This window comes from Macaca thibetana, chromosome 7 (genome assembly GCF_024542745.1).
Source record: "Macaca thibetana thibetana isolate TM-01 chromosome 7, ASM2454274v1, whole genome shotgun sequence".
Lineage (NCBI taxonomy): Eukaryota > Metazoa > Chordata > Mammalia > Primates > Cercopithecidae > Macaca > Macaca thibetana.
This window is the reverse complement of record NC_065584.1, coordinates 87,522,313-87,546,338: the sequence shown is the minus strand read 5'-3', so window position 1 is coordinate 87,546,338 and position 24,026 is coordinate 87,522,313. Positions and strand designations below refer to the sequence as shown.

General features: G+C 38.2%; 1 protein-coding gene and 2 non-coding genes across 7 annotated transcripts; all 3 read right to left on the bottom strand.

The window, feature by feature from the left end:
* Positions 1-3,614: 3,614 nt before the first annotated feature.
* Positions 3,615-23,808, bottom strand: CCNB1IP1 (cyclin B1 interacting protein 1). 5 transcript variants are annotated; one of them, XM_050795873.1, is made up of 8 exons: positions 23,578-23,808; positions 20,514-20,710; positions 17,765-17,842; positions 16,557-16,671; positions 14,097-14,175; positions 8,137-8,470; positions 5,702-6,035; positions 3,615-3,994 (listed from the first exon to the last, which is right to left on the bottom strand). In XM_050795873.1, the coding sequence occupies exons 5-8, from the start codon at positions 14,123-14,125 to the stop codon at positions 3,792-3,794; spliced, it is 900 nt and encodes a 299-aa protein (XP_050651830.1). In that variant the 5' UTR covers positions 14,126-14,175; positions 16,557-16,671; positions 17,765-17,842; positions 20,514-20,710; positions 23,578-23,808; the 3' UTR covers positions 3,615-3,791. The 5 variants fall into 5 exon arrangements, with proteins under 5 accessions (XP_050651830.1, XP_050651831.1, XP_050651832.1 ...); XM_050795874.1 differs by having other exon boundaries at positions 20,563-20,710; XM_050795875.1 differs by lacking the exon at positions 23,578-23,808 and adding an exon at positions 22,995-23,569 and having other exon boundaries at positions 20,563-20,710.
* On the bottom strand, positions 14,756-14,903 carry LOC126960438 (small nucleolar RNA SNORA79). The gene has a single exon (XR_007727985.1). It is a non-coding gene; the product is annotated as a small nucleolar RNA SNORA79 (small nucleolar RNA).
* On the bottom strand, positions 17,499-17,575 carry LOC126960450 (small nucleolar RNA SNORD126). The gene has a single exon (XR_007727994.1). It is a non-coding gene; the product is annotated as a small nucleolar RNA SNORD126 (small nucleolar RNA).
* Positions 23,809-24,026: the final 218 nt, after the last annotated feature.

Sequence of the window (24,026 nt, the reverse complement as noted above, 5' to 3'; positions counted from 1 at the left end):
CCACAGCGACACCTGGCGCTCTGGAGGCTTTTCTGCCCACGAAGGGCTTTGCTTCAAACCAACTTAACTATTTCCTACAGCACATAGATGCTCTGCAATCACTTTTGAGTTCATAAACTTGTTTCTTTCCCAGATCCTGGAAACAAAATGTCCTCAGCTTAATTTCTATATTCTTGTTTCATATCTTCCTACTTATTTATACTAAGATTATAATACTCCATGAAGAAGAGAGTTTAAGAAGTGCACACCTGTGTTGTTTGAAATTTTTAAAGGCATGTAGTACAATGGCTACTTTACTCAATCTTTTCCAAACTTTGCAATAACTTTCTATGTATGATTAATTTTATCATTTTAATGCACTATCCTAATAAATACTACACTTGGGATGGCTCATAAAAACCACCATGCTGTACACTAATAATGCCTCCATATTTATAGACAACATCCAGAAGGATATATAAGAAACAATGTCTGCAGAGGGAAACAGAAACTGGGGAGCTGTGGGTAAGCGAAGAAAATTTCCACTGCCTGCGCTTTTGAATTTTCTTGCCATCTATATGTATCACCTATTCAAATATAAACATAATTTTTAAATAAAAAATTATTTGCTTCTACATAGTCTCTGGAAAGACACAAGACACTGGCAACACTATTGCTTACAAAGAGCAGAAGTGAGCGGCTGGAGCAAAAATGAGTGACTAGGGATAGACTTTTCACTCTATAACTTTTTTGTAACTTTCAAGTTTGTACCTTGTGAATATATTAAACTTGTGAATAAATCTTTTAAAGTGTCATGTAATATTCCTGACAGTTTTGCTTTACTTTTTTAGTTTTAATTACAGCTTCAAGTTGATTCTGTGAACCTAACAAAGAAGCAAAACGTTCAAGGCAGAAATCATGAATATACATAAAATCATTTCCTCAAATCATTTTCCAACATAAAGGAAATAGTTTGTATTGTAACCTATAAAATCTATGTCATTAGCTATAAAATAGGGAGGGATGTTTTAAAACTTTTTTTTTGAGACACAGTGAGAAAAAAGTCTCACTGTGTAGCCCAGGCTGGAGGGCAATGGCACGATCTCGGTTCACTGCAACCTCTGCCTCCGAGTTCAAGCGATTCTCCTGCCTCAGCCTCCAGAGTAGCTGGGACTACAGTGGGACTACAGGCACATGCCACCACGCCTGGCTAATTTTTTGTGTGTATTTTTAGTAGAGATGGGGTTTCACCGTGTTAGCCAGGATGGTCTCAATCTCCTGATCAAGTGATCCACCAGCCTCGGCCTCCCGAAGTGCTAGGATTACAGGCGTGAGCCACCACACCCAGCCCTAAAACTGTAAAATTTTTCATCCTCTTTCTCAGACATTTTAACTTTGGTGCACATGGGGCTGGGCTCAGTGGCTCACACCTGTAATCCCAGCACTTTGGGAGGCCAAGGCGGGCGGATCACTTGAGGTCAGGAGTTCAAGACCAGGCTGGCCAATGTGGTGAAACCCTGTCTCTACTAAAGATACAAAAATTAGCCAGGTGTGGTGGTGTGCACCTGCAATTCCAGCTATTTGGAAGGCCAAGGCAGAGCCACTTGAACCCAGGAGGTGGAGGTTGCAGTGGGCCAAGATGCTGCCACTGCACTCCAGCCTGGGCGACACAGCAAGACTCCATCTCAAAAAAACAGTAATAAATAACTTTGGTGCACACTAAGAATAATTTTTAAGAGATTTTATACTCTACATTCCTAGTGAGGGAAACACTACTTGCTCTTCAATTATGTAAAGCAGGGGTATTTAATTGCCTTTCTACAATGACTAAACATAAACTATCTTCAAATGATTTCAGTATAATTTTTATTACCTAAAAAACAATGGGATTTGGCATTTAGGGTAATTCCACTGTTAACAAATCCTAAACCATTAAGAATCAATCCTGGCCGGGCGCGGTGGCTCACGCCTGTAATCCCAGCACTTTGGGAGGCCGAGGCGGGCGGATCACAAGGTCAGGAGATCGAGACCACGGTGAAACCCCGTCTCTACTAAAAATACAAAAAAATTAGCCGGGCGCGGTTGTGGGCGCCTGTAGTCCCAGCTACTCGGGAGGCTGAGGCAGGAGAATGGCGTGAACCCGGGAGGCGGAGCTTGCAGTGAGCTGAGATCGCGCCACTGCACTCCAGCCTGGGCGACAGAGCGAGACTCCGTCTCAAAAAAAAAAAAGAATCAATCCTAAAATTTAAGAGTTAGAAAAGGCTGTAAGGATAACTTAATTCAATCCTTCATTCTACAGATACAAAGTCCAAGAAAGTTTAAACTAAGTAGAAACCAGAATCCAGATCTTCTGCCTCCCCAGCCAGTATGCTTTCAAGTCTTTCCTCTAGTAAGACATAAAGTTACTGAGAAGTCCTTCAAATTTCTATCATGGCTATACATTTTAAATAAATATATGCGTAATTAAACAATTTAATTTCCATAATAATAGTCAGAAATGCTCACTAAATAAAGGAAAACAATGAATAAATCTTGTAAATTATTTTAATACAGTCTCTTGAGATCAATAACACATTGGTAAACTTTCTGCAGAAGTGCATTCCTAAATAAATAAACCCAAGGCAACAGCTGACAAAAAGGTAAAGTAGTAGCTTTATTTTAAAATACAGTCTTCCTTTGGTATCTTTGGGGGATTGGTTCCAGGAACCCTCATGGATACCAAAATCCTTGGATGCTCATGTCACTTTTATAAAATGGCATGGTATTTGCATATAACCTACAGATTCTCCCAAATACTTCAAATCACCTCTAAATGATTTATAATACCTACAATGTAAATGCTATCCAAATAGTTATTATACAGTATTTTTAATTTGTATTTTTTATTGTTATATCATTAATTTTTTCTCAAATATTTTTGATATATGGTTTGCTGAATCTGCAGAAGCAGAACCTGTGGATACAGAGGGCCAACTGTAAACACCAAAAAAATTAACTTTAAAAAATAACTATCAATGTGAGTTATTTTAAATACAAATAGGGACTGAACATACATGCATCAAATTGTACTCTCGTTCACTGACATAAGCACACCTCCAAACAAGTTAATATGAAGGTAAATACATAAATATATACAAATAAATACACATACCCAAATAACAAGCCACACATCACCCACCATTTTCCAAGACCAAAATTTTCACATAAAACATACAAATACAGCAAAATATCAGTGTACATTAACATACTTACATATACAGATATGCATAAATACCAGAATTCAAAGCGACATGTAGCATATAACACAGGTACTTAAGGCATAAACAACACAGCTCAGTCAGAAACAGCCCAGGGAGAAACAGTTATCTATTGAAACAAATACTATTGTGACCTTCCCACCAGGGATGAAAATTCAGCAGTTCACAATGGAATTTAGATTAATAAAATGCTTATGCTTTAAATAATAGAAACAAAGAAACCAGACTCTAAACCACTCCCCACTGCCAATGAGTTTGTTATGTCGATAATGTGAAGACAACTTCAGAGATTTAAAAGCACAGGGAAGCTGAGGAGTCCTAACTAGGAAAAAGATTTGCTAAATGAAATCACTAAAGAGGAACATAGAAACATTCTGCAAAGTTAGCTAAATTATCTTTATTTTTTTAGAAACAAGGTCTCACTTTGTTGCCCAAGCTGGAGTGCAGTGGCATGATCTTAGATCACTACAGCCTCAGACTCCTGGGCTCAAGGGATCCTTCCAGCCTCAACCTCCTAAGTAGCTGGGATCACAGGTGTGTGACACCATGCGTGGCTCAAATTCTTTTTACTTTGAAGGCCCTGCTAGAAACTTGCTGCTGCTCTAATTCACGACTTGGAGAGGCAAAACTAAAAAAGCTGTTGCTGGGTTCAGGTGCTGTGGGAGAACCCACAAAAAATGGTTTGAACTGAAAATCTCCATCTCCATCGCCCCGATTTCGAACAGGTGTATTATCCAAAGGAAACCTGGAGTTGTTACCTAGTGGGGAAAAAAAGGGAAAAACATAATTTTATTCATTTGTTATCTACATAATCTACTTCAGAGGAATCATCAAATATATATATATATGAATATATTTTTTTCCTCCAGTATTTGTTTTAGAAAAAAACAGACATATAAAATCTTTTGCCCCAGGTTAAGAATAATCTTTTTAAAAAACATTGCAATAAACGTTCTAGAAAAAATATAACGATGAAATATTGGCATATACCATGACCCAATATCAATTAGCATGGGATTAAGACAAAGCAGATAATAGATCTGATTAAATGAACATTTAACTACTTCCACTGAACCCTTCCTTGGCTTTTACAGGTTTTAAAGGATCAAATAACTAAAGGAAAATGCTGACTATATATCCTTCAAGCTAACAGTGGTAGCAGGAGATAAAGAGGTTAACTGTGTACAAAAAAAGGAATGGGAAAGAACTGGTGAATATGAAAAAAATAAGACAAGTGGACAGTGACAAGAAAAAAATATCTATAATGCCATTTACAGTAACTCTGACTAAATTACATTATGTAAGTAAAACTGAAAGTTAAGCAGATATTTAGGTTTTTATTCTTATATCTGATATTCCTCATCTCATCATCTCATACCTGCTCCCCACCTTTTTTTTGTAGAGACAGGGTCTCACTATATTGCCCAGGCTGGTCTCAAACTCCTGGGCTCAAGTGATTCTCCCACCTCAACCTCCCAAAGTGCTGGGCCGCACCTGACCACCTCACAATTTTTCTAAGACATCATCTCCTCCCCTATTAAATCTTCTTCCTCAGCCTATAGTAAATATCCAAAAATGAGTATTAGGAAAGTCCAGCACAAGAAGCTTCACTTTTTTGTATGCCAAAAACAATTTCCATTAATAGCATAGCAAAAACCTATTGGATTTTGTTGCATAAAGAGTAGTATAAAGGAGAGAGCGCAGGAAGATATGAGATTAATTTCATCTGCAAGGCACCTAACAAGCAGACAAGAGATGGAATCATGCTAGATTGTGATTTCTAGAAAGAAAGAATCCTATTTGGATAATCTTTATATCTTCATTAGTTAGGATCATACCTAACAACCTGGTACATAAAACATACTAGATAAATATTTGATAAATGGAAAAATGATTAAACAAAAGAACAAAACAACCAAACTGACAACTTAAGAATTGTACAATCAGTATTGGCAGGTGAAAAAAATAGAAACATGGCCTTCTTGGAGGATAACAAATGGTTAAAAGTATAGGCTCTGAAAACAGGTTAGTGATATTGACCAAATTACTTAACTTTCTGTGCCTCAGCTTTCTCATCTGTATAAAAGGATAATAATACTTCATAAAGTTTTGTAAATTATATGAATTTATGTAAAACACTTAAAACAGTGCCTAGCACTTAGGAATCAATAAATGACAGTTAATATTATTATTACTACAACTACGTAGCTTTTAATTTAATGCAGCAATTTGCAAACTTTCATTTTGCAGAGATAACTCTGCTCAAATTAAAGATTTAATTTAAATGTAAGTAAATACAATAGATAAAAGCAATGATGTACAGGTTGAAACATGGGTGAAGAATTCATAGCCTACCACAACTCAAGACCCTTATCATCTCCACTGAATGCTTGGAAGTGGGCAGAGCAGTATAAAAAATCATTGATTTAAAGAATAGACACTGGATATCACATGTCCTTTCTTACCTAAGGGGAAGCCAAGAACACCAGACTGTGCAATCATGGATGGTTCAAGGGTGCCTTCATGGTTAGCAATAGTGATGTTTCGTAACCTAAGGCTATCATAGAGGCCTTGGAGCTTTTGATACTGACGATTGCGCTCCATAAGTTTCTCAGAGATGTCACTGAACTTTTTCTTGTATTCTTCTAGTACTTTCTTCATGGAGGTGACCTCCCCTTTCATAGAGGTCAATTCTACATCCTTGCTTTGTATTTGCTGAGTATATATCTTCTCCATCTGTTTCAGATGGCCCTCAGCCTTGCTGAAATTGTATTCTTGATAAAGACGTTCCTGATGTACCTGGTTCCAAAAGAAAAAAGATTTTTAAGGTATGGGGTACAAAGTTATACATTGTAAAATATTACACAAACACAAAAGGAAAAGAAAGATGCTTATATAGGGATGTTATTTTAACATTTAGAACCCAGTTTAAGAAGCAATCAGGATACACAATGAGGCACAGAAAACAATAAGTTATGTTATTAAATGCATAGAAAAAAAGTCTGGAAGAATACTCTCAAACCACTAACTTTATACCACCAAAAGAACTGAGTATTTGTCTTACTTTAACAAGTGACATGTTTTCCAAAGGTTTTTAAGAAATATAATCCCATTTTTCAAGTCATCCAGAGCATGAAGAACAGACTCTAAGACAACCCCAAATTATCATTGTCTCCTGGTACATACACCCTTGTGTAACTCCCTATCCCCTTGCATGTGGGCAGGACCTGTGACTACAATACTACATAAAATGTGACAGGTTGTCACTTCGTAAGTATATTACCTAAGACTATAAGGTCTGTCTTACTACGAGACACACTCCCTTGCTGGCTTTGAGGAGGCAAGCAGCCATGTCAGGAAGGCCCAAGAGGCAAGTAACTAAGAGTCTCTGGTGAATAGCCAGAAAAAAATTGAGGACCCAATGAATCTAGACAGATCTTACGCTTTTTGCAAAAATAAACTCAAAATGGTTTACAGACTTAAATGTAAAATGCAAAACTATAAAACTCCCAGAAGATAACATAGGATAAAATCTAGATGATCTTGGATTTGGCAGTGACTTTTAAAATATACCAAAGGTATAATCCATGAAAGAGAAAATTGATAAGCAGGACTTCATTCAAGTTAAAAATCTCTGCTCTGTGAAAGACCCTGTAAGAGAATGAAATGACAAGCCACGGATCAGGAGAGTATATTTGCAAAAGATAGCTCTGAGAAAGGATCAAAGAATACTTCAAACGCAGTAAGGATACAAAGAACACTTAAAACTCAACAATTAAAAAAATTTAAAAATAGACCAAAAACTTCATATACACCTCACCAAAAAAAAAAGGCAAAAAAGCATATGAAAAGATGCTCCACATCGTATGTCATCAGAGACATGGAAATTAAAATGAGATACCACTATACACCTATTAAAATGGCCAAGATCCAGAACATGGACAATACCAACTTCTGGCAAAGATGTGGAGCAACAGGTTCTCACTCATTGCTGCTGGCAATATAAAACGGTACAGCCACTTTGGAAGACAATTTGGCAGTTGCTTACAAAAATAAACATACTCTTACCACATAAGCCAGCAAAAACACTATTTGGTATTTAACCAAAGGAGTTGAAAAATACAGGAGCATGTAAGAGAAACAACTTACCCAGAAAAATATAATAAAAAGTTACTTAACAGATGACAAACATCCTTAATAAGTATAAGAGTATATGTAAGATATAACAATACATTCAACGACATGCTTAAAGTTATCCACAGGGAGGTCTTTCAAAGGAAATACTAAAAGTAGAAATCATAAAGGGAAGAAGTTAAGGATGTGTTATTTGATAAGAATGCTTATCATAGTATTTTAATAACTTGGAAATAAATTATGCTAAAAACAATATAACCATTAAAATATGATTATAGAATAGTTAACTAAAAAATATTTAACAAGATATTCACACCCAGTGGAGCATAGGCTACTCAGGAGGCTGAGGCAGAAGAATGGCTTGAACCCAGGAGTTAGAGACTAGCCTGGGCAACACAAGAAAACCCCATCTCAAAAGAAAGAAAAATACATACCAGATATATGTTGTCAACTCTGACAATAAAACAGTGTGTTATTATCTTACTTTTATACAGAAGACAGAGTGTGTGTGTGTGTGTGTGTGCGCGCGCATGTGTGTGTACCCAAAATATCAACAATGGTTATATCTGAGTGATGGAATTATGAGTGCTTTAATTTTCTTCCTTTTGATTTTCAACAATAAACATTATTGAAAACAAAACAAGCTAATAAGACAGTTTCTCATATACTCATAAAAAATAAATATAAAATAATGAAGAAAAGACACTAGAAGCTCCCACAAATGCCTGAAATTATATGTTCAAGAGAAACTAGACTAAGCACTAACCTGATATGTCCAGAAGGCCAGTGCTCGGGAGCTAATGTCCAACACGATCTCTGGTCGCAGTCCTGCCAATACCATAGCTTTATATTCCTCTGATGGACTGAGTTCTGTGCGGACAATATCTAGCTTTCCAGAAAGGGTACTGTTGCAGGCAGGACAGATAGCTGGTGAGCGACTAAACTCACCACTGCCATGCTGATCACAGAAGATGTGAGAGCAGGCAGTGACCCATGCATAGCCGGAGAGTTTGATGCGACACTTTCGATAATTACAAAGCAGCATGTCTTCACACAAAGACATAATAGGATAGTGAGGTCTCCAGAAGCTGAAGAGAGTCCTAATAAGGGGTAAATAAAAAGGCCAAGTAAGTTAAATTGCAATAAAAATAAAATAAATAAGTAAAAAATAAATATAACATGCATGTTTTTATTATAAAATACTGCACATTTTATTATATTCCTTGTATTTAGTATAATTGATATATTGATTTCAGTTACTCAATAATATTAATTGTGCTCCTTGTTTGTCCGGTTTTCTAAAAACACTTTAAGGATAAAGGTAAAGACAAAGGTGGTTACAGATCTTGCTAAAGTCAAAAATAATATATATGTGGGCCATGGGCAGTGGCTCACGCCTGTAATCCCAGCACTTCGGGAGGCCAAGGCAGGCAGGTCAGGAGTTCGAGACCAGCCTGACCAACATGGGGAAACCCAGTCTCTATTAAAAATACAAAAATTAGCCAGGCGTGGTGGCTCAAGCCTGTAGTCACAGCTACTAGGGAGGCTGAGGCAGGAGAATCACTTGAATCCGGGAGGCAGAGGTCGCAGTGAACAGAGATCGCGCCACTGCACTCCAGCCTGGGCGACAGAGCAAGAATCTGTCTCAAAACCAATATATAGGCCGGGCGCAGTGGCTCACCCCTGTATAATCCCAGCACTGTGGGAGGCCGAGGCAGACGGATCACGAGGTCAAGAGTTCAACACCAGCCTGACTAACATGGTGAAACCCCGTCTCTACCAAAAATACAAAAAATTAGCCTGGCGTGGTGGCGTGAGCCTATAGTCCCAACTATTTAGGAGGCTGAGGCAGGAGAATCGTTTGAACCCGGGAGGCGGAGGTTGCAGTGAGCCGAGATCGCGCCATTGCACTCCAGCCGGCGACAGAGCGAGACTCCACCTCAGGAAAAAAAAAAAAAAAAAAAAAAAAAAAAAAAAGGTGCCTTGGCCCTCCGGGTCGACAGAAAGGAACACTTGGACACCTTTATCCCAGTAGCCCCGCTCAGTGAGTTTCCTCAGGTATGTCACCTGGCAGCCACGTTAAGAGGCCTATTTTACGTCCGGCAGACTAGGGGCAGAGGCGAAGCAGAGGAGCTGGGAAGCTTTAAAGCTGAGCCCTCGCTCAGGCAAGAGAGGCGCAGCTAATTCGAATCTTCCACCAGTTGGGAGTAAGCGCCTATCTAATGGCTGTACAAGCTGCGTGAGGGCCAAGTTTTAGAGAAACAGCCCCACAGAAATTACAGTCTGGAATTTTCAGTCAGCTTTCCGCGCTCAGTAGAGAAAATAATAATAACAAATGATACTTAATCTGAGGCTGAAAGAAAAAGCGCGGAAAAACTCCGTTGCCTCCACAGCTCCACAAGCGAAGATTCCAGGATTCTCTGCGCGAGTGCTCCAGGGAACTACACCAGAGCGCGCATGCGTAGGGTTGCCCCGAAGCATCCTGGGACCTGCCAGGCCCTGTGGAGGTGCGGCGGGCAGCTCCGGCTTTCTAAGAATCAGGAGAAATTCCCAGAAACGGTGTGACAGCTGTAATTGGACAGCTGGCACCTCCAAGTTGGGGTAATCCACCATTTTATTTTTTATCCACCTTGGACTAGACATCTTTCCAGCTCTCACACATCTTCTATACACATTTAAGGAAGTTATAATTTTCTTTGAGTCTGCATTGCAAACATGCATTACAGGGCTTTACATTAAGCGATAGTGGGCTGGGCGCGGTGGCTCACGCCTGTAATCCCAACACTTTGGCAGGCTGAGGTGAGCGGATCACCTGAGGTCTGGAGTTCAAGACCAGTGTGGCCAACATGATGAAACCCCGTCTCTACTAAAATACAAAAATTAGCTGGGCGTGGTGGCGGACACCTGTAATCCCAGCTACTCCGGAGGCTGAGGCAGGAGAATCACTTGAACCCGGGAGGCAAAGGTTGCAGTAAGCCGAGATCGCACCATTGCACTCCAGCCAGGGCAACAAGAGCCACACTCCATTAAAAAAAAAAAAAAAAAAAAAAAATTAAGCGGTAGTATTGAGGGTCACAACTTTGAGGTGACCTACCTGCGCGTTCTCCTGGAACTGCTGGCAGTTCCAGGCATTACCTATAGGCATTACCTATAGCAGCTGCTGTAGGTAATTATTTTCTGCTTAATCTATATGGATGTTAGAATTCAGATTAAAAATTAACCTGAAGAGGAAAGCTAGAAGGGTCCTCAGAATATAAACCTTAATGAAGCTTTTTTTTCTTTTCCAGATAGGGTCTCACTCTGTCGCCCAGGCTGGAGTGCTGTGATATGATCTCGGCTTACTTCAACCTCCGCCTTCCAGGTTCAAGCGATTCTCCTGCCTCAGCCTCCCGAGTAGCTGGGATTACAGGCGCCTGCCACCACACCCAGCAAATTTTTGTATTTTTAGTAGACACAGGGTCTTGCCATGTTGGCCAAGCTGGTTTCAAACTCTTGACCTCAAGTGATCCACCCACCTCGGCCTCCCAACGTGCTGGGATTACAGGCGTGCACCACCATGCCCAGCCTTATACCGTCTTTTGTAGCCATCCTTCCAGATGTTGTGACCCTATTATGAATTAGTAACAGATGCAATTAGCCACACAGTGGACATCAAACCCTGCAAACCCCTTTCTGAGTAATGCCAAAACCATAATATCAAATCTTTTTCCTTCAAACAAAAAACTGTCAAAAACTGTGCAGCTTCCTACAAGGTTCGTCAACTGGTTCAGAGTAATTAAGCCTTTGTACATTTCCTAAAATATATTCTGATAACTTTAAAGTGATAACTTAATTCTAGTATAAACCAGTTTCAAAAAAATGAAATCTTCATGTGTGAACCATGTACTCCCTAACATCTGTTTTTGGCTGTTCGAGGCTTTTGTGTGAATTCTGGTTTTAACTATGCCAAATGTAGAAATATTAATACAAAAAAAAGTACAACTCATTTAAAGTTGAAAAATGCAAAATATTCTAATTTGACTAGTACCTAACTTTGTGATCCTAGCCTTTGTACTGCACCATGATCACTTCCTGGAGATGTATCTAAGTTAATACATACTTAATATTAATTCATTTTAACACCATGTACTGCAAATATGCTACAATTTATCCATTCTTCTAATAGACATTGATTGCGGGTTTTTACAATTAAAAACAATACTGCAATGAACATTCTGTACATGTCTCCTTGAGTACACATGCCAAAAATTCCTCTAGAATATAACACCCAGAGGCTGGGTTAGTATATAAGCAACTTCAAATCAACTAAATGTTGCCAAACCACTCTCCAAAGTAAAGGCATAAATTTCACTGCCACCAGCAAAGTATACAAGAGCCCAATGCTATAAATTCAGCAACATGCAGACATGTCAAGTTGTTTTATTTTATTTCATTGTTGTCTATCTGATGACAGTGAAATGGTATCTCAGTGTTGTTTTAATGTACAACTCTTTCATTACTGTACAACTCTTTCATTACTCGTAAGAGTGAGCATTTTTTCATCTGAATGACTACTCAGGGATCCTCATCTGTGATTTGCCTGTTCACATCCTTTGATGATTTTCTTGATTTATATGGAGTCATTTAACAGTAATATGCCATGCAAACATAAGTTTGAATTTTAGTGTACACAAATGTATCAACTTTCCCTTTTTGTACTTATGTCTACTCCAATATCATCCTCTTGCTTTTCAATAGTTTTAAAGTTTTGCTTTTCATATATACAACTTAATTCATTCTTCCCAATATAAAGAGTCTGAATAACTCACAATAAGAGTTGTGAAGGCCAGAGTGACCACAACATTCAAGAAAGCAAACATTCCAACAACTTCACTATTTGATGGAGTGGTAGTCTAGTCTATAACATTCCTAGGTTATCTTTACCATGCAAGGGATACAATATGCATCAAAATATTAGGAATGTTGTATTTCACTGCTTTTAGAATGATATTTAATCATATTTATTGACTATACAAAACAAGGCAACCAACCACAAAGATAAAACTACTAAGAATAACAAAATCATATTCCAGCTCTTTGGGAGGCCAAGGCAGGTGGCTCATCTGAGGTCAGGAGTTTGAGTCCAGCCTGGCTAATATGATCAAACCCCATCTCTACGAAAAACACAAAAATTAGCTGGGTGTGGTGGTGGGCACCTGTAATCCCAGCTACTCGGGAAGTTGAGGCAGGAGAATAGCCTGAACCCGGGAGGCGGAGGTTGCGGTGAGCCGAGATTGCACCACTGCACTCCAGTCTAGGCAACAAAGTCAGACTCCATCTCAAACAAAAAAAAAAATTATAGATATGAAATACTTTCCATGAGAATCAGGCCAGGCGCAATGGCTCACACCTATAATCCCAGCACTTTGGGAGGCCAAGATGGGCAGATCACCTGAGGTTGGGAGTTCGAGACCAGCCTGACCAACGTGGAGAAACCCCGTCTCTACTAAAAATACAAAAATTAGCTGGGCGTGGTGGTGCATGCCTGTCCCAACTACTCAGGAGGCTGAGGCAGGAGAATAGCTTGAACCTGGAAGGTGGAGGTTGCGGTGAGCCGAGATCACGCCATTGCACTCCAGCCTGGGCAACAAGAGCAAAACTCCGTCTCAAAAAAAAAGAAAAGAAATACTTTCCATGAGAATCTATATAGAGAAAAGCTGTCTGAAGATATTATAATGAAGGAGAAAAGGCATTGAGTTTCAAGCAGTAGTTGTGCTATATTTAAACACATAGAAGTAACTTCCTGTTTGTTTTGATACCTTGTTTTTATAGCCAAAAGTTGAGATTTGCAACAGACAGAAAAGTCTGACAACCTGAAGACCTATTTCTTGTAATTTATGAAATGGTTTAACTCATTTGTTTACTATTTTTAGACAAACTACTAAATATTCATGAACTGTATATTATTGATAAAGCAATTTCAAGAATCTTAATCTAAATAGGTTTCATATTCTGGCCAACACAAGTTATTACAGTTGCATACCATTTGTGAGATTCTGGTATAAGCATGAGTATTAAATCTCATTACAAAAACAGTGAAGTATACCAGACTTTCAATATTTGGATTTTTATTTTGTACCACTTGTATTTAAATATACCATTATGGATGTAAACACAGCATATAGGACAGTATACTTTAGCCAAAACAATTGAGAATATTTCAACATGAAGCAGAAATGAGTTTTTAACCATACCTGAGTGGTATGTGCAATTTAAGTCAACGATAAATATCAAGTAAGATTGTAAACAAAATATTAACAATAAAAGATTTTTAAATACCAGTAAGCTTTTATATATCTATTCCTCACATAAATAGATTGGTTTTGGCAGTCATTCTTATAATAGGCATTGATTCCAGGTTTTACAATTAAAAACAATACCACAGTGAACGTTCTATACATGTCTCCTTGAGTACACATGCCAAGAATTCCTTTTGGAAACCGCCGTGTTTTGTCAATCAGGGCTTCCCCCACCTTTCCCCCCGCCCCACCCTGAACCCTCTATGGCTTCCACACCCAGAGACTAGGTTAGTATATAAGCAAATATTTTTTTGGTATCTCTTCTGGGCCAGGTCTTAGGGGAAAAGAAGGTATCCTGCTTTCATGGAGTTTACAATCTACCAAACGATCTAAGAATGACAGAAGAAAATGAAAATATTATTTTATTCTTTCCTTTGCCACCTCTTACATTTTTGCAAATTGATTCCATAAAGCCATTTCTGGTGAGAAAAGTCCATCTTTAACTTGAAGAATTATCTATCTTCATACTGCAAAGAAAAGTTATATGTATAATTTTTTTTTTTTTTTGAGATGGAGTATCTCACTCTATCACCCAGGTTGGAGTGCAGTGGCACAACCTTGGCTTACTGCAATCTCCACCTCCCAGGTTCAAGCGATTCTCTTGCCTCAGCTTCCCAAGTAGCTGGGACTACAGGTGCGCACCACTATGCCCGGCTAATTTTTGTATTTTTAGTAGAGACAGGGTTTCACCATGTTGGCCAGGCTGGTCTTGAACTCCTGACCTCAGGTGATCCGCCCACATCAGCTTCCTAAAGTGCTGGTATTACAGGTGTGACCCACCGCACCCAACCAAAAAGTGTATTTTTAAAACTGCCCTGACTTGTGTGAGCAACCACTCTAGAAAACCAAGTAAACCATTTAAAATTTGAACATGAATGACTTTATAGTATAATGTTTCAGTAACTCCCAGAACCAACTGGCTTTCTTTCATAGCGCTAGATGAGAGCTATCTAATTACTATATGCTCATGTTTTGAAACTAGGCTGCTGCTTTTATTTTTTTAATCACAGGTATATTTTCTTAATCTAGAATCACCACCCGTTTAGTAATTGTTTGACTCCGCAAAAATCAGAAGGCACTAACGGACAGCCAGCCCATCCTCATGGTGCCCTGAGTGAAGATAAGCCATTTTTGATATATGATGGATCAAAATCCCACTGCCTAAGGCTCCAAGCAGTGAGAGGAACAGCCATCAAAGTGTACCTCCAACCACATTAATTTAAGAAACGTTTATAAAAAATAAAGACATCCCAACCTGGGCAACATGGCAAAACCCCATCTCTACAAAAAATACAAAAAATTAGCCAGGCATGGTGGCCTGTGGTCCCAGCTACTTGGGAGCCTGACATGAGAGAATCACCTGAGGCTGGGAAGCTGGGGCTTCAGTGAGCCCTGATTGTGCCACTGCAGTCCAGCCTGGGCAATGAAGTGAGTCCCTGTCTCAAAAAAAAATAAGACATCAAGAGACTCTTATAAGATAGGAATCATTACATCTAAGTAAGAACTAGAAGAGATCATTAAGGATCAATTGATTCGGCAAGGCAAAATGAGGAACTAGATAAAAAGTTAGTACCAAAATCAAGATTAATCAACTAAAGAAAATGTTATTCCAACAATTATATAAAGATACACACTATAGTGCCTGTGACTAATTCTAGAACTTCATTAAGTTTTGAGGGGCAGGGTGAAGGTAATGAGGGGTAGTCTAATTAACAGAAAGATATATAAGCAATAAAAACAAAGAATTTCCTTGTTTTTTTTTTTTTTTTTTTTTGGAGATGAAGTCTAGCTCTGTCACCTAGGCTAGGGTGCAGTGGTACGATCTCAGCTCACTGCAACCTCTGCCTCCCAAGTTCAAGCGATTCTCCTGCCTCAGCCTCCCGAGTAGCTGGGATTACAGGTGCACACCACCACACCCAGCTAATTTTTGTATTTTAGGTAGAAACAAGGTTTCACCATGTTAGCCAGGCTAGTCTTGAACTCCTGACCTCAGGTGATATGCCCACTTCGCCTCCCAAAGTGCTAGGATTACAGGCGTAAGCCATCACGTCAGGCCAAAACAAAGAATTTTCGTCAATCTATTATGCAGATGTCAAAAATTGCCAGGTAGTACAGAATCTAAGAGAAATATAAACATGGATTCTGAAGACAAAATAGTTAACATCAAACTGAGCATTTATCATATGCTTTACCCACACCCTTACTAATTTAATCTTCAAAATAACCACCCTGAGTCAAATACTATTACCATTCTCTAAAATATAAATATAAAATATAAAACTAAGACACAGATAATTAGGAAACTTGCCAATACTGCATAACTGGTGAAGTGATAGAGAGCATGGGTTTGAACCCAGTCTGACTCCAGAACCCATATATATACTATACTATGCTACTTCTCAACATCTTTAATTGACTTTTTTGTTTTTGTTTTTGTTTTTTTGGAGACGGAATCTCGCTGTCACCCAGGCTGGAGTACAGTTGCACTATCTCTGCTCACTGCAACTTCTGCCTCCTGGGTGCAAGCAATTATCCTGCCTCAGCCTCCTGAGTAGCTGGGACTACAGGCACACACCACCACGCCCAGCTAATTTTTTGTATTTTTTTTAGTAGAGATGGGGTTTGCCATGTTGGCCAGTCTGGTCTCAAACTCCTGTGCTCAGACAATCCATCCACCTTGGCCACCCAAAGTGCTAGGATTACGGGCATGAGCCACCACACCTGGCCTCAACTGACTTTTAAAAAATGAAACTTATAGCACCTTAGCAGCTGGCCATGAAGTCACAAACCTGAATTTTCAAAGACTCATATATATGTCAAAGCTTCTCAATATCAACGTAAGCCTTACCATAAAAGAAAAATGTAGTAATCATCTACTGTATATCCAGGATTTACAGCACCAAAGAGGTCCAGATTGAAACAGTGAGACTCAGATTTGGTTTCAGTCTCTCGAAATTTTACTTCTGTAAAAGACAACAAAAGCTAAAAAATTATTTCAACTCCTGATATTACTTTGAGTTGTTTGTATTTCCCGTATTTCACCCTTCTTTCTACCTAATTCTCTGCTGAAAATGCAGGCATGGGTAAAGAATATAAGCTTGTCCTAAGTTACTTAAAATAACTTTTAAAATATTACAATACATGAATACAATAAAATTAGAAAATAGGTTTATAATAATACAAGATAACTTGTAGAACTCAATTCTAGAGAAAATAACCGCTAGTATTTTAGTATATATATCCTTTCCGATTTCTTAAGCAAACATATGCATATAAAAATATTTAAGCAGAAACACATTGCTCTCTAATGTTTTTCATGTGTCATGAATATCATTCTATTTCAATAAACATAAACCTGTATCATAACTTTTAAGTGACTATATAGTGTTGTATTGTATAGTCTTCGCAAAATTGATTTAACCAACTCTGTGTTTCCCTTAATCTATATGTATAGATTGATAAAATAGTGATTGGTTTAAAACTGCCAGGCTAAATTGCCTATAGAATTATACCAGTTGCCAGTGCTTTTTCTGTAGTGTTTGAACTTTTAGATTAAGGATTCCTGACCCTAGTTCTAACTCACAAAAGTGATTTTTTGGGATTATAGAGATATCACAAAAGATCAAAGCACAATAAATTAGTCTCAAATTCCTAACTTATTATTTATATAAATTTATTATATATAAATTCATAATTTATTAAGGTTTAAGAATCACTTGGGATTACAGACTAAATCCCAGTATTAATTCCAACAAGCAGAATTCAATTGCAGGTGTTTGCCCCTAGCTTTAGTCTGCTCAGAGCATGTGTTTAATCAGGCTGATCAGCTGAAACACGGACTTAACATGCATTTCATCATGGCAAACTGTAAATGACTGGGGAAGGGCAAACCAGCACTGGCTCCTTATCCCTAAACAGGAAAATTCTCTTAAGGTTAGAACTAGGGATTTTTTTCAATTACCAAATTCCATCCACTAATAACACTGAGTCCCAAGTCTTGCTAGGTGATTAGAAATCCAAATGAGGTAAAAATGAAGATTTTGCTCTTACTCTTACCTCTGGCATCACATGAATCCAGCTTCTATCTAGAAATCCAGTTGAACCACAGGATCTATCAATTACCTAGGATCATTTCTGGAAAATTTTAAAAAAATAAATTCACAAAGGTTATGATTACATGACAACTCACACCAGCATGTTCTACACCAAGTCACAAGAAAATTTAGAGTAACTGTTCATCCTTTATTTAACTCTCCATTCATTAATATAAACTATTGACTCATCTTTCGGAGAATGTCACCAAATGCCCAAGCTCACTATCAAATAGGGCAGCATCAGGAGTTCAAGGTTACAGTGAGCTGTGATCATGCCACCGTACTCCGCCCTAGACAACAGAGTAAGACCTGTCTCAAGAAAAAAAAAAAAAAAAAAAAAGAGCAGGACCTCTCTTTTTTTGTACACAAGCTTAATTTTGTATAAATTTACAAGTTGGATAAAACTGCACAATAGTCTAACCAACTTCTGAAAGGCTATAAAGGTCAACAGTCTCACAGTAAGAAAACAGTTACGCAAGAAAAAGGAGTCAAGAACTTGTAAGATTCAGCTAACTGAGAAAATAATCCAAAATAGTCAGTTTTTTCAAAGCATGTTTCAATTTCATTTGAGCCAATGCAGGATTGTATTTAACCTTTACTCTTCATAATCCTTTGTCAAAATAATCTGAAGAAACTCTTCCCTTTACATAGGAAAATTGAATTAGTAACATTTGGAACCAAAGTCTGCCACAAGATGGCAACGTAAGAAAGAGGCTTGCTTTAACTTCCTCTTCCAGCATTTGAGTGTAATCTGAACTTTAAGGTCAAATACATACTAGATGCGCAGTTCGTCTTTGCAGGCAACCTTCACACTATTCCCTACTCTTCACCTAATTACTAGCTAGAAAATTTTTTTATTTACTTGTAATGATCATCTAAAACTTGTTAGCTAAAAATACTAGTTATACTTTTGTCATTGTGTTCTTTTTCATGCAGCAATGTGGAGATTTAAAAATCCATAACCTCAGACACAATCTAGCCAGAAAGACAAGACTCATAGAAATTAACATACCACCAAATAAGTGGTAGAAGGCAAGTAAGGTTAAGAAAAAAAGTAGGATTGGTCAAGGAAGGCTTCATGAAGCAAAAACAGTGGGTCATAAGTGGACCTTGAAGTTGCATGTCCAATAAGCAACCACTTAGAGTTAAAAATTAAATTTCTCCATTACACTACTCACATTTTCTTACTCAATAGCTATATTGGCAGTATAAACATAGAACATTCCCATCATAACAGAAGGCTGGACATCAGTGCCTTTAAGAATGGGTCTGCCGGGCGCGGTGGCTCACGCCTGTAATCCCAGCGCTTTGGGAGGCCGAGGCGGGCGGATCACAAGGTCAGGAGATCGAGACCACGGTGAAACCCCGTCTCTACTAAAAATACAAAAAAATTAGCCGGGCGCGGTTGTGGGCGCCTGTAGTCCCAGCTACTCGGGAGGCTGAGGCAGGAGAATGGCGTGAACCCGGGAGGCGGAGCTTGCAGTGAGCCGAGATCGTGCCACTGCACTCCAGCCTGGGCGACAGAGCGAGACTCCGTCTCAAAAAAAAAAAAAAAAAAAAAAGAATGGGTCTAAAATAAGCTGACAGAAAGAAAGCAGTGGCTATCATTCTTTGGAAATCCTATCTGTCAAGCTGTATAGAATTTGTATCATTTAAATTTTATAACCCCCTATTTACAAGGAAAATTGAGGCTCAGAAAAATTACCTAAATTTCCTAAGATCACCTAACTAGTAAGGGCTAGGATTTAAATTCAATTCCATCAAAACTCCATACTCTTTTCACTTCACCATGATACTTCCTACAGAAAATAAGCAGAGCTAAAGATGGTTTGCTTTAAAATGTAAAGCAGTGATATGCTAGCTAGCTCAGAAGGTTGGAAAGAAACTGAAGCATTTTAAATATCTCAGACAGATATGATCAAAATGTTATTTTACTCCTTCCTTGCCCTACATTTCTATAATGCTTTAACTATGTAAAATGTTTTCAGATCAGCAGGATTCAAGGTTAACTAAGAGAATGAAGACAAGCAGCAAGACATGGTGTGAAAGGTTTCTACAGTTTTAACAATGTCTACCTTAAAACTCCTTGATCTCTCCAAACCCAAAATCAGTTTTTTTAAAAAGGAAATTAAAAAAAAAAAAACTACTTGATCTAAGTATTCTTACAGGATAATACTTACAGGTTGAAAGGAACAACTTCTCTATTAATCTCAACTCACAAACAAAACCCAGATTGCAAGAGGCCTGATCTTTTTGTTCTGACACATAGCACAAAGCCTGGCACATAAATCCTGATGTTAAATATGGGATACCTTTCGCAATGGGTAATGCCCCCTGCAGGATTCTAGTCATGCATGCTTCAACAAGTGTCATTCCAACACACAAAGGACATTTCGTATTTACTAAGTATTTTGGAAATGCTCCATAAACAATCAATGATCCCAGCATTTTGTTGACTGTGAGCAGTAATCACTTCAAAGTACTAGTGTTCATAGCCAAAAAGTACATTTTATATATGTGAACAGATGCTTCATGAAGGCCTAATACAAACTACAAATTGATACTAAATCAGCAGATACTTGTGTTAAGATTTCATTACCATTCCATTTGACTCTATTCCAATTTATTCAGTGCCACCTAGCATTATAGGATACAATGGTAACTCAAAGAATCTCTAGGCTAGGCGTTTTAGATAGAAAAGGCACACATACGTGTAATAAAGAGAACTTAAGGCAGCTTATGTGATCAAAATTCAAGTACCAGGCTTTAGGTCCCATCAGTCTTTAACCCTTTCTGTTGAGAATATCCAAATTCAAGCCCATGATTTTCAGGGGGTCTACAGATGGGCCAGTCCTGGACTGGCACACAGGGTGCTGGACTTCCCTCCTCAGTGGATTTCATCTTCAACCTGAAACAAAATGAAAACACAAAATTTTGTTCATACGAAGTAAATACTAAACTGATAGCTTGGCATAGTTTTCCTTTAGAGATAGTTATATAAGGTACTGCTATCAGAACAGACTCCAAGTTTTAATTCCCACTCACTATCAGAGTTTCCTTCCTTTTTAAGGCAGAATAGTATTCCACTGTACATATGTATCATATTTGCTTTGTCCATTCATCTGTTGATGGACCCTTAGGTCAATTCCACATCTTGGCTTTTGTGAATAATGATGCAATGAACATGGGAGTATAGATATCTCTGACACACTAATTTTATTTCCTTTGAATATACCCAGAAATGGGATTTCTGGATTATATGGTAGCTCTATTTTTAATTTTTTTGAGAAATTTCCATACTATTTTCCATAATAGTTGCACTAATTAATATTCCCTAAAATAATAGATTTTGAAATCATACAAAACTAGATTTTAATCCTGGCTCTCTCATGTATTTGCTGTGCCCATGGGTAAGTTATGGAACTTCTCTAAACCTCAGCTGTCCCCTCTTTAAAATGAGAACAAATACTACATACCTCTTAAAACTTCTGTGAAGACCGAGGTAATAAATACACTTTGCACTGTAGCTGGCATGGTGTTAAATGTTTAATATGTTATTTTTATGTCTTGCCCAAGCTCAACCAGCTAGTGAGTAGAAAGGCAAATATTCTGCCTAAAAATTTCACACTTTTCCACAGCCATTAAAAAAAAAAAAAATCATGTCCTTTGCAGCAACTGGAGCTGTTGGATGCTGCTGGAGGCCATTATCCTAAACAAATTTACGCAGAAACAGAAAACCAAGTATCGCATGTTCTCACTTATAAGTGGGAGTTAAATCTTGGGTAGGGAGCTAAATACTGGGTTCACAGGGACATAAGGTTGGGAACAATAGACACTAGGTACTCCAAAAGGAGGAAAGGAGAGAGAGGGGCAAGAACTGAAAAACTTCCTATTGGGTACAATGTTTACTACCTAGATGGCAGAATCAATAGAAGCCCAAACCTCAGCATCATGCAATATATACCCTGTAACAAACCTGCACGTGTACCCCATGAATCTACAATAAAAACAAATTTAACAACAAGAAGTCACACTTCTCACAATAACCCAGAAGCCAGAAAGGTCACTCATATAGTACTCATAAGGGCCCTTCCAACTCCAAGATAATGGGTCTTTTATTTTTTATTTATTTTTTTTTTTTTGAGATGGAGTTAGTTTACTCAGAAAATCTACTGAAACAAAAAATATATCTTTTAAAAAAAATAATTTTTAAAGAATACTATGTGACCATTATAAGGAATGTGGACACTCTACTCATGGAACTTAACTGGAAAAAGTAAGACACATAGTAGAGTAGGTACAGTAAAAGGGAAGGATACCCACACATATCTGCTTATATGCATAAAATATCTTAGTAACACTGTTATGAGGGAGAGGAATTGGATGGCTTAGGGAAGGGGATAAGAAACTTTGATATCTTTTGAATTTTGAATCATATGAATGTATTACCTATTCAAAAAATATATATATGTATATATGTATTCAAAAAAAATATATAGTATTCAATATTTTATATATATATAGTATTTTATATATATATATAAAAAATATATATAGTATTTTTTTTTTTTTGAGACAGAGTTTCGCTATTATTGCCCATGCTGGAGTGCAATGGCGCCATCTCGGCTCACCGCAACCTCCACCTCCCGGGTTCAAGCGACTCTCCTGCCTCAGCCTCCCGAGTAGCTGGGATTACAGGCTTGCGCTACCACGCCCCAAAAAATAAATTTTAACAATGCTTGAGAATTATGAAAATTATGGGAGGCCTACAAATACCTATTACTACATTCGATTAACTGGTTTATTATTTGTCTTTCTCACACATTCTGCCTGTATGGATTTCCCACACATACATCATATAAAAATTAACATGTATCAAAAGAAAGGAATTCAGTGAAATTACATTCAAGGTCACTAGGCAAAACTTTTTATGAGAAAACAGATATCCAAAATACTTACTGTAAATAAATAAGTACTGCTTACTTCTAAAGGTACCTAACATTTATTACATACCAACTAGAGCCTAGTTTTTATATATTTTATCTGATCTTGGAAAGCTAAGCCTTGGAATGGCTCACTGCTTCTCCCAAGGTCACCAGAGCTGTAAACTGTGGCGCTGGAATTTGAATCTAGAGGCTTGCCCTAAACTAAGGTCCCTGATCTTGTACCATAGCTTTTAAGGACACACTCACCACAGTGGCAACATTAAAAATTAGCAGCTCCTCTTAGGGCTTATCTGTCTTCAGAGTTTGCTGTCCAGGTTCACCAAGAAAGCCGAAATGATCTGAGCAAAAGCCAGGGTAAAGACAAGGTCCGCTACAGTTTCCACAAACCCAGTAAGGACCTGGGCCCTCTAGACACTCACCGGAGAATTAAAATCTACTGAGCTGAACGCCTTCTCCCGAGATCTGACCTCACCCAGAGAGATATAAATCAAAACAGCATTGGGATGATAATATCTTTCCCTCAAAGCAAAATGAAGTCGGCGTTTTCCAAGAACAGACGCACTATGCACATGAAGCACAGTCTATTGTTCCTGGGTCACCAGGACACGGAGATGGAAGGCAAACCCGGTACTGCAGAGGCCCACGTGGAAACAAGCCAGGCAGAGCATTTCACTGCCTTCTCCCAACCTCCACACAGCCGACATTAACCTCCTTGCGACTCACACACACTGCAATGCCGACTTGAAATAAAGGCCTGCCACCTGGGTATATAACTCAAAGGGAAGAGAAATTCAAAACAATTAGAGAGCAAAATTAAGTGCACACTCACCAGCCCACCAAAACGGAGAGGGAAAGAAAGTGGAGAGACAGGAAGTCGCCTTGGGAAATGTCTTCAGAACCTGATTGGCTAATGAGTTCAAGAGGATTCCCTCCTCCTTTACCTTAAAAGGTGCTGAAATGACGTAACCCACTCCACCCCTCTCTATGGACCAGTGATGCTTCTTGCACTATTTTTAGAGTGAACTTCTTAAACCAAGTTTCCTTTTGAGTTAATGTACTTAGGCAAAAACAGGCTAATTTTATACACATTCTTGTTTGCGTGGGCCTACTGTATTCTAGTCCAAAGAATTTTCATCCCTTAAGAGTAATTTCGTATCCTTTGTGACCTCAACATGGTTAATTTATGCTAGACAACAGATTCCATTATAAACAGTCTAGATGATTCAAGTTAAAATTTACCTTCATTTTTCCCCCCAGATCCAAAGCTGGCCTGATAAA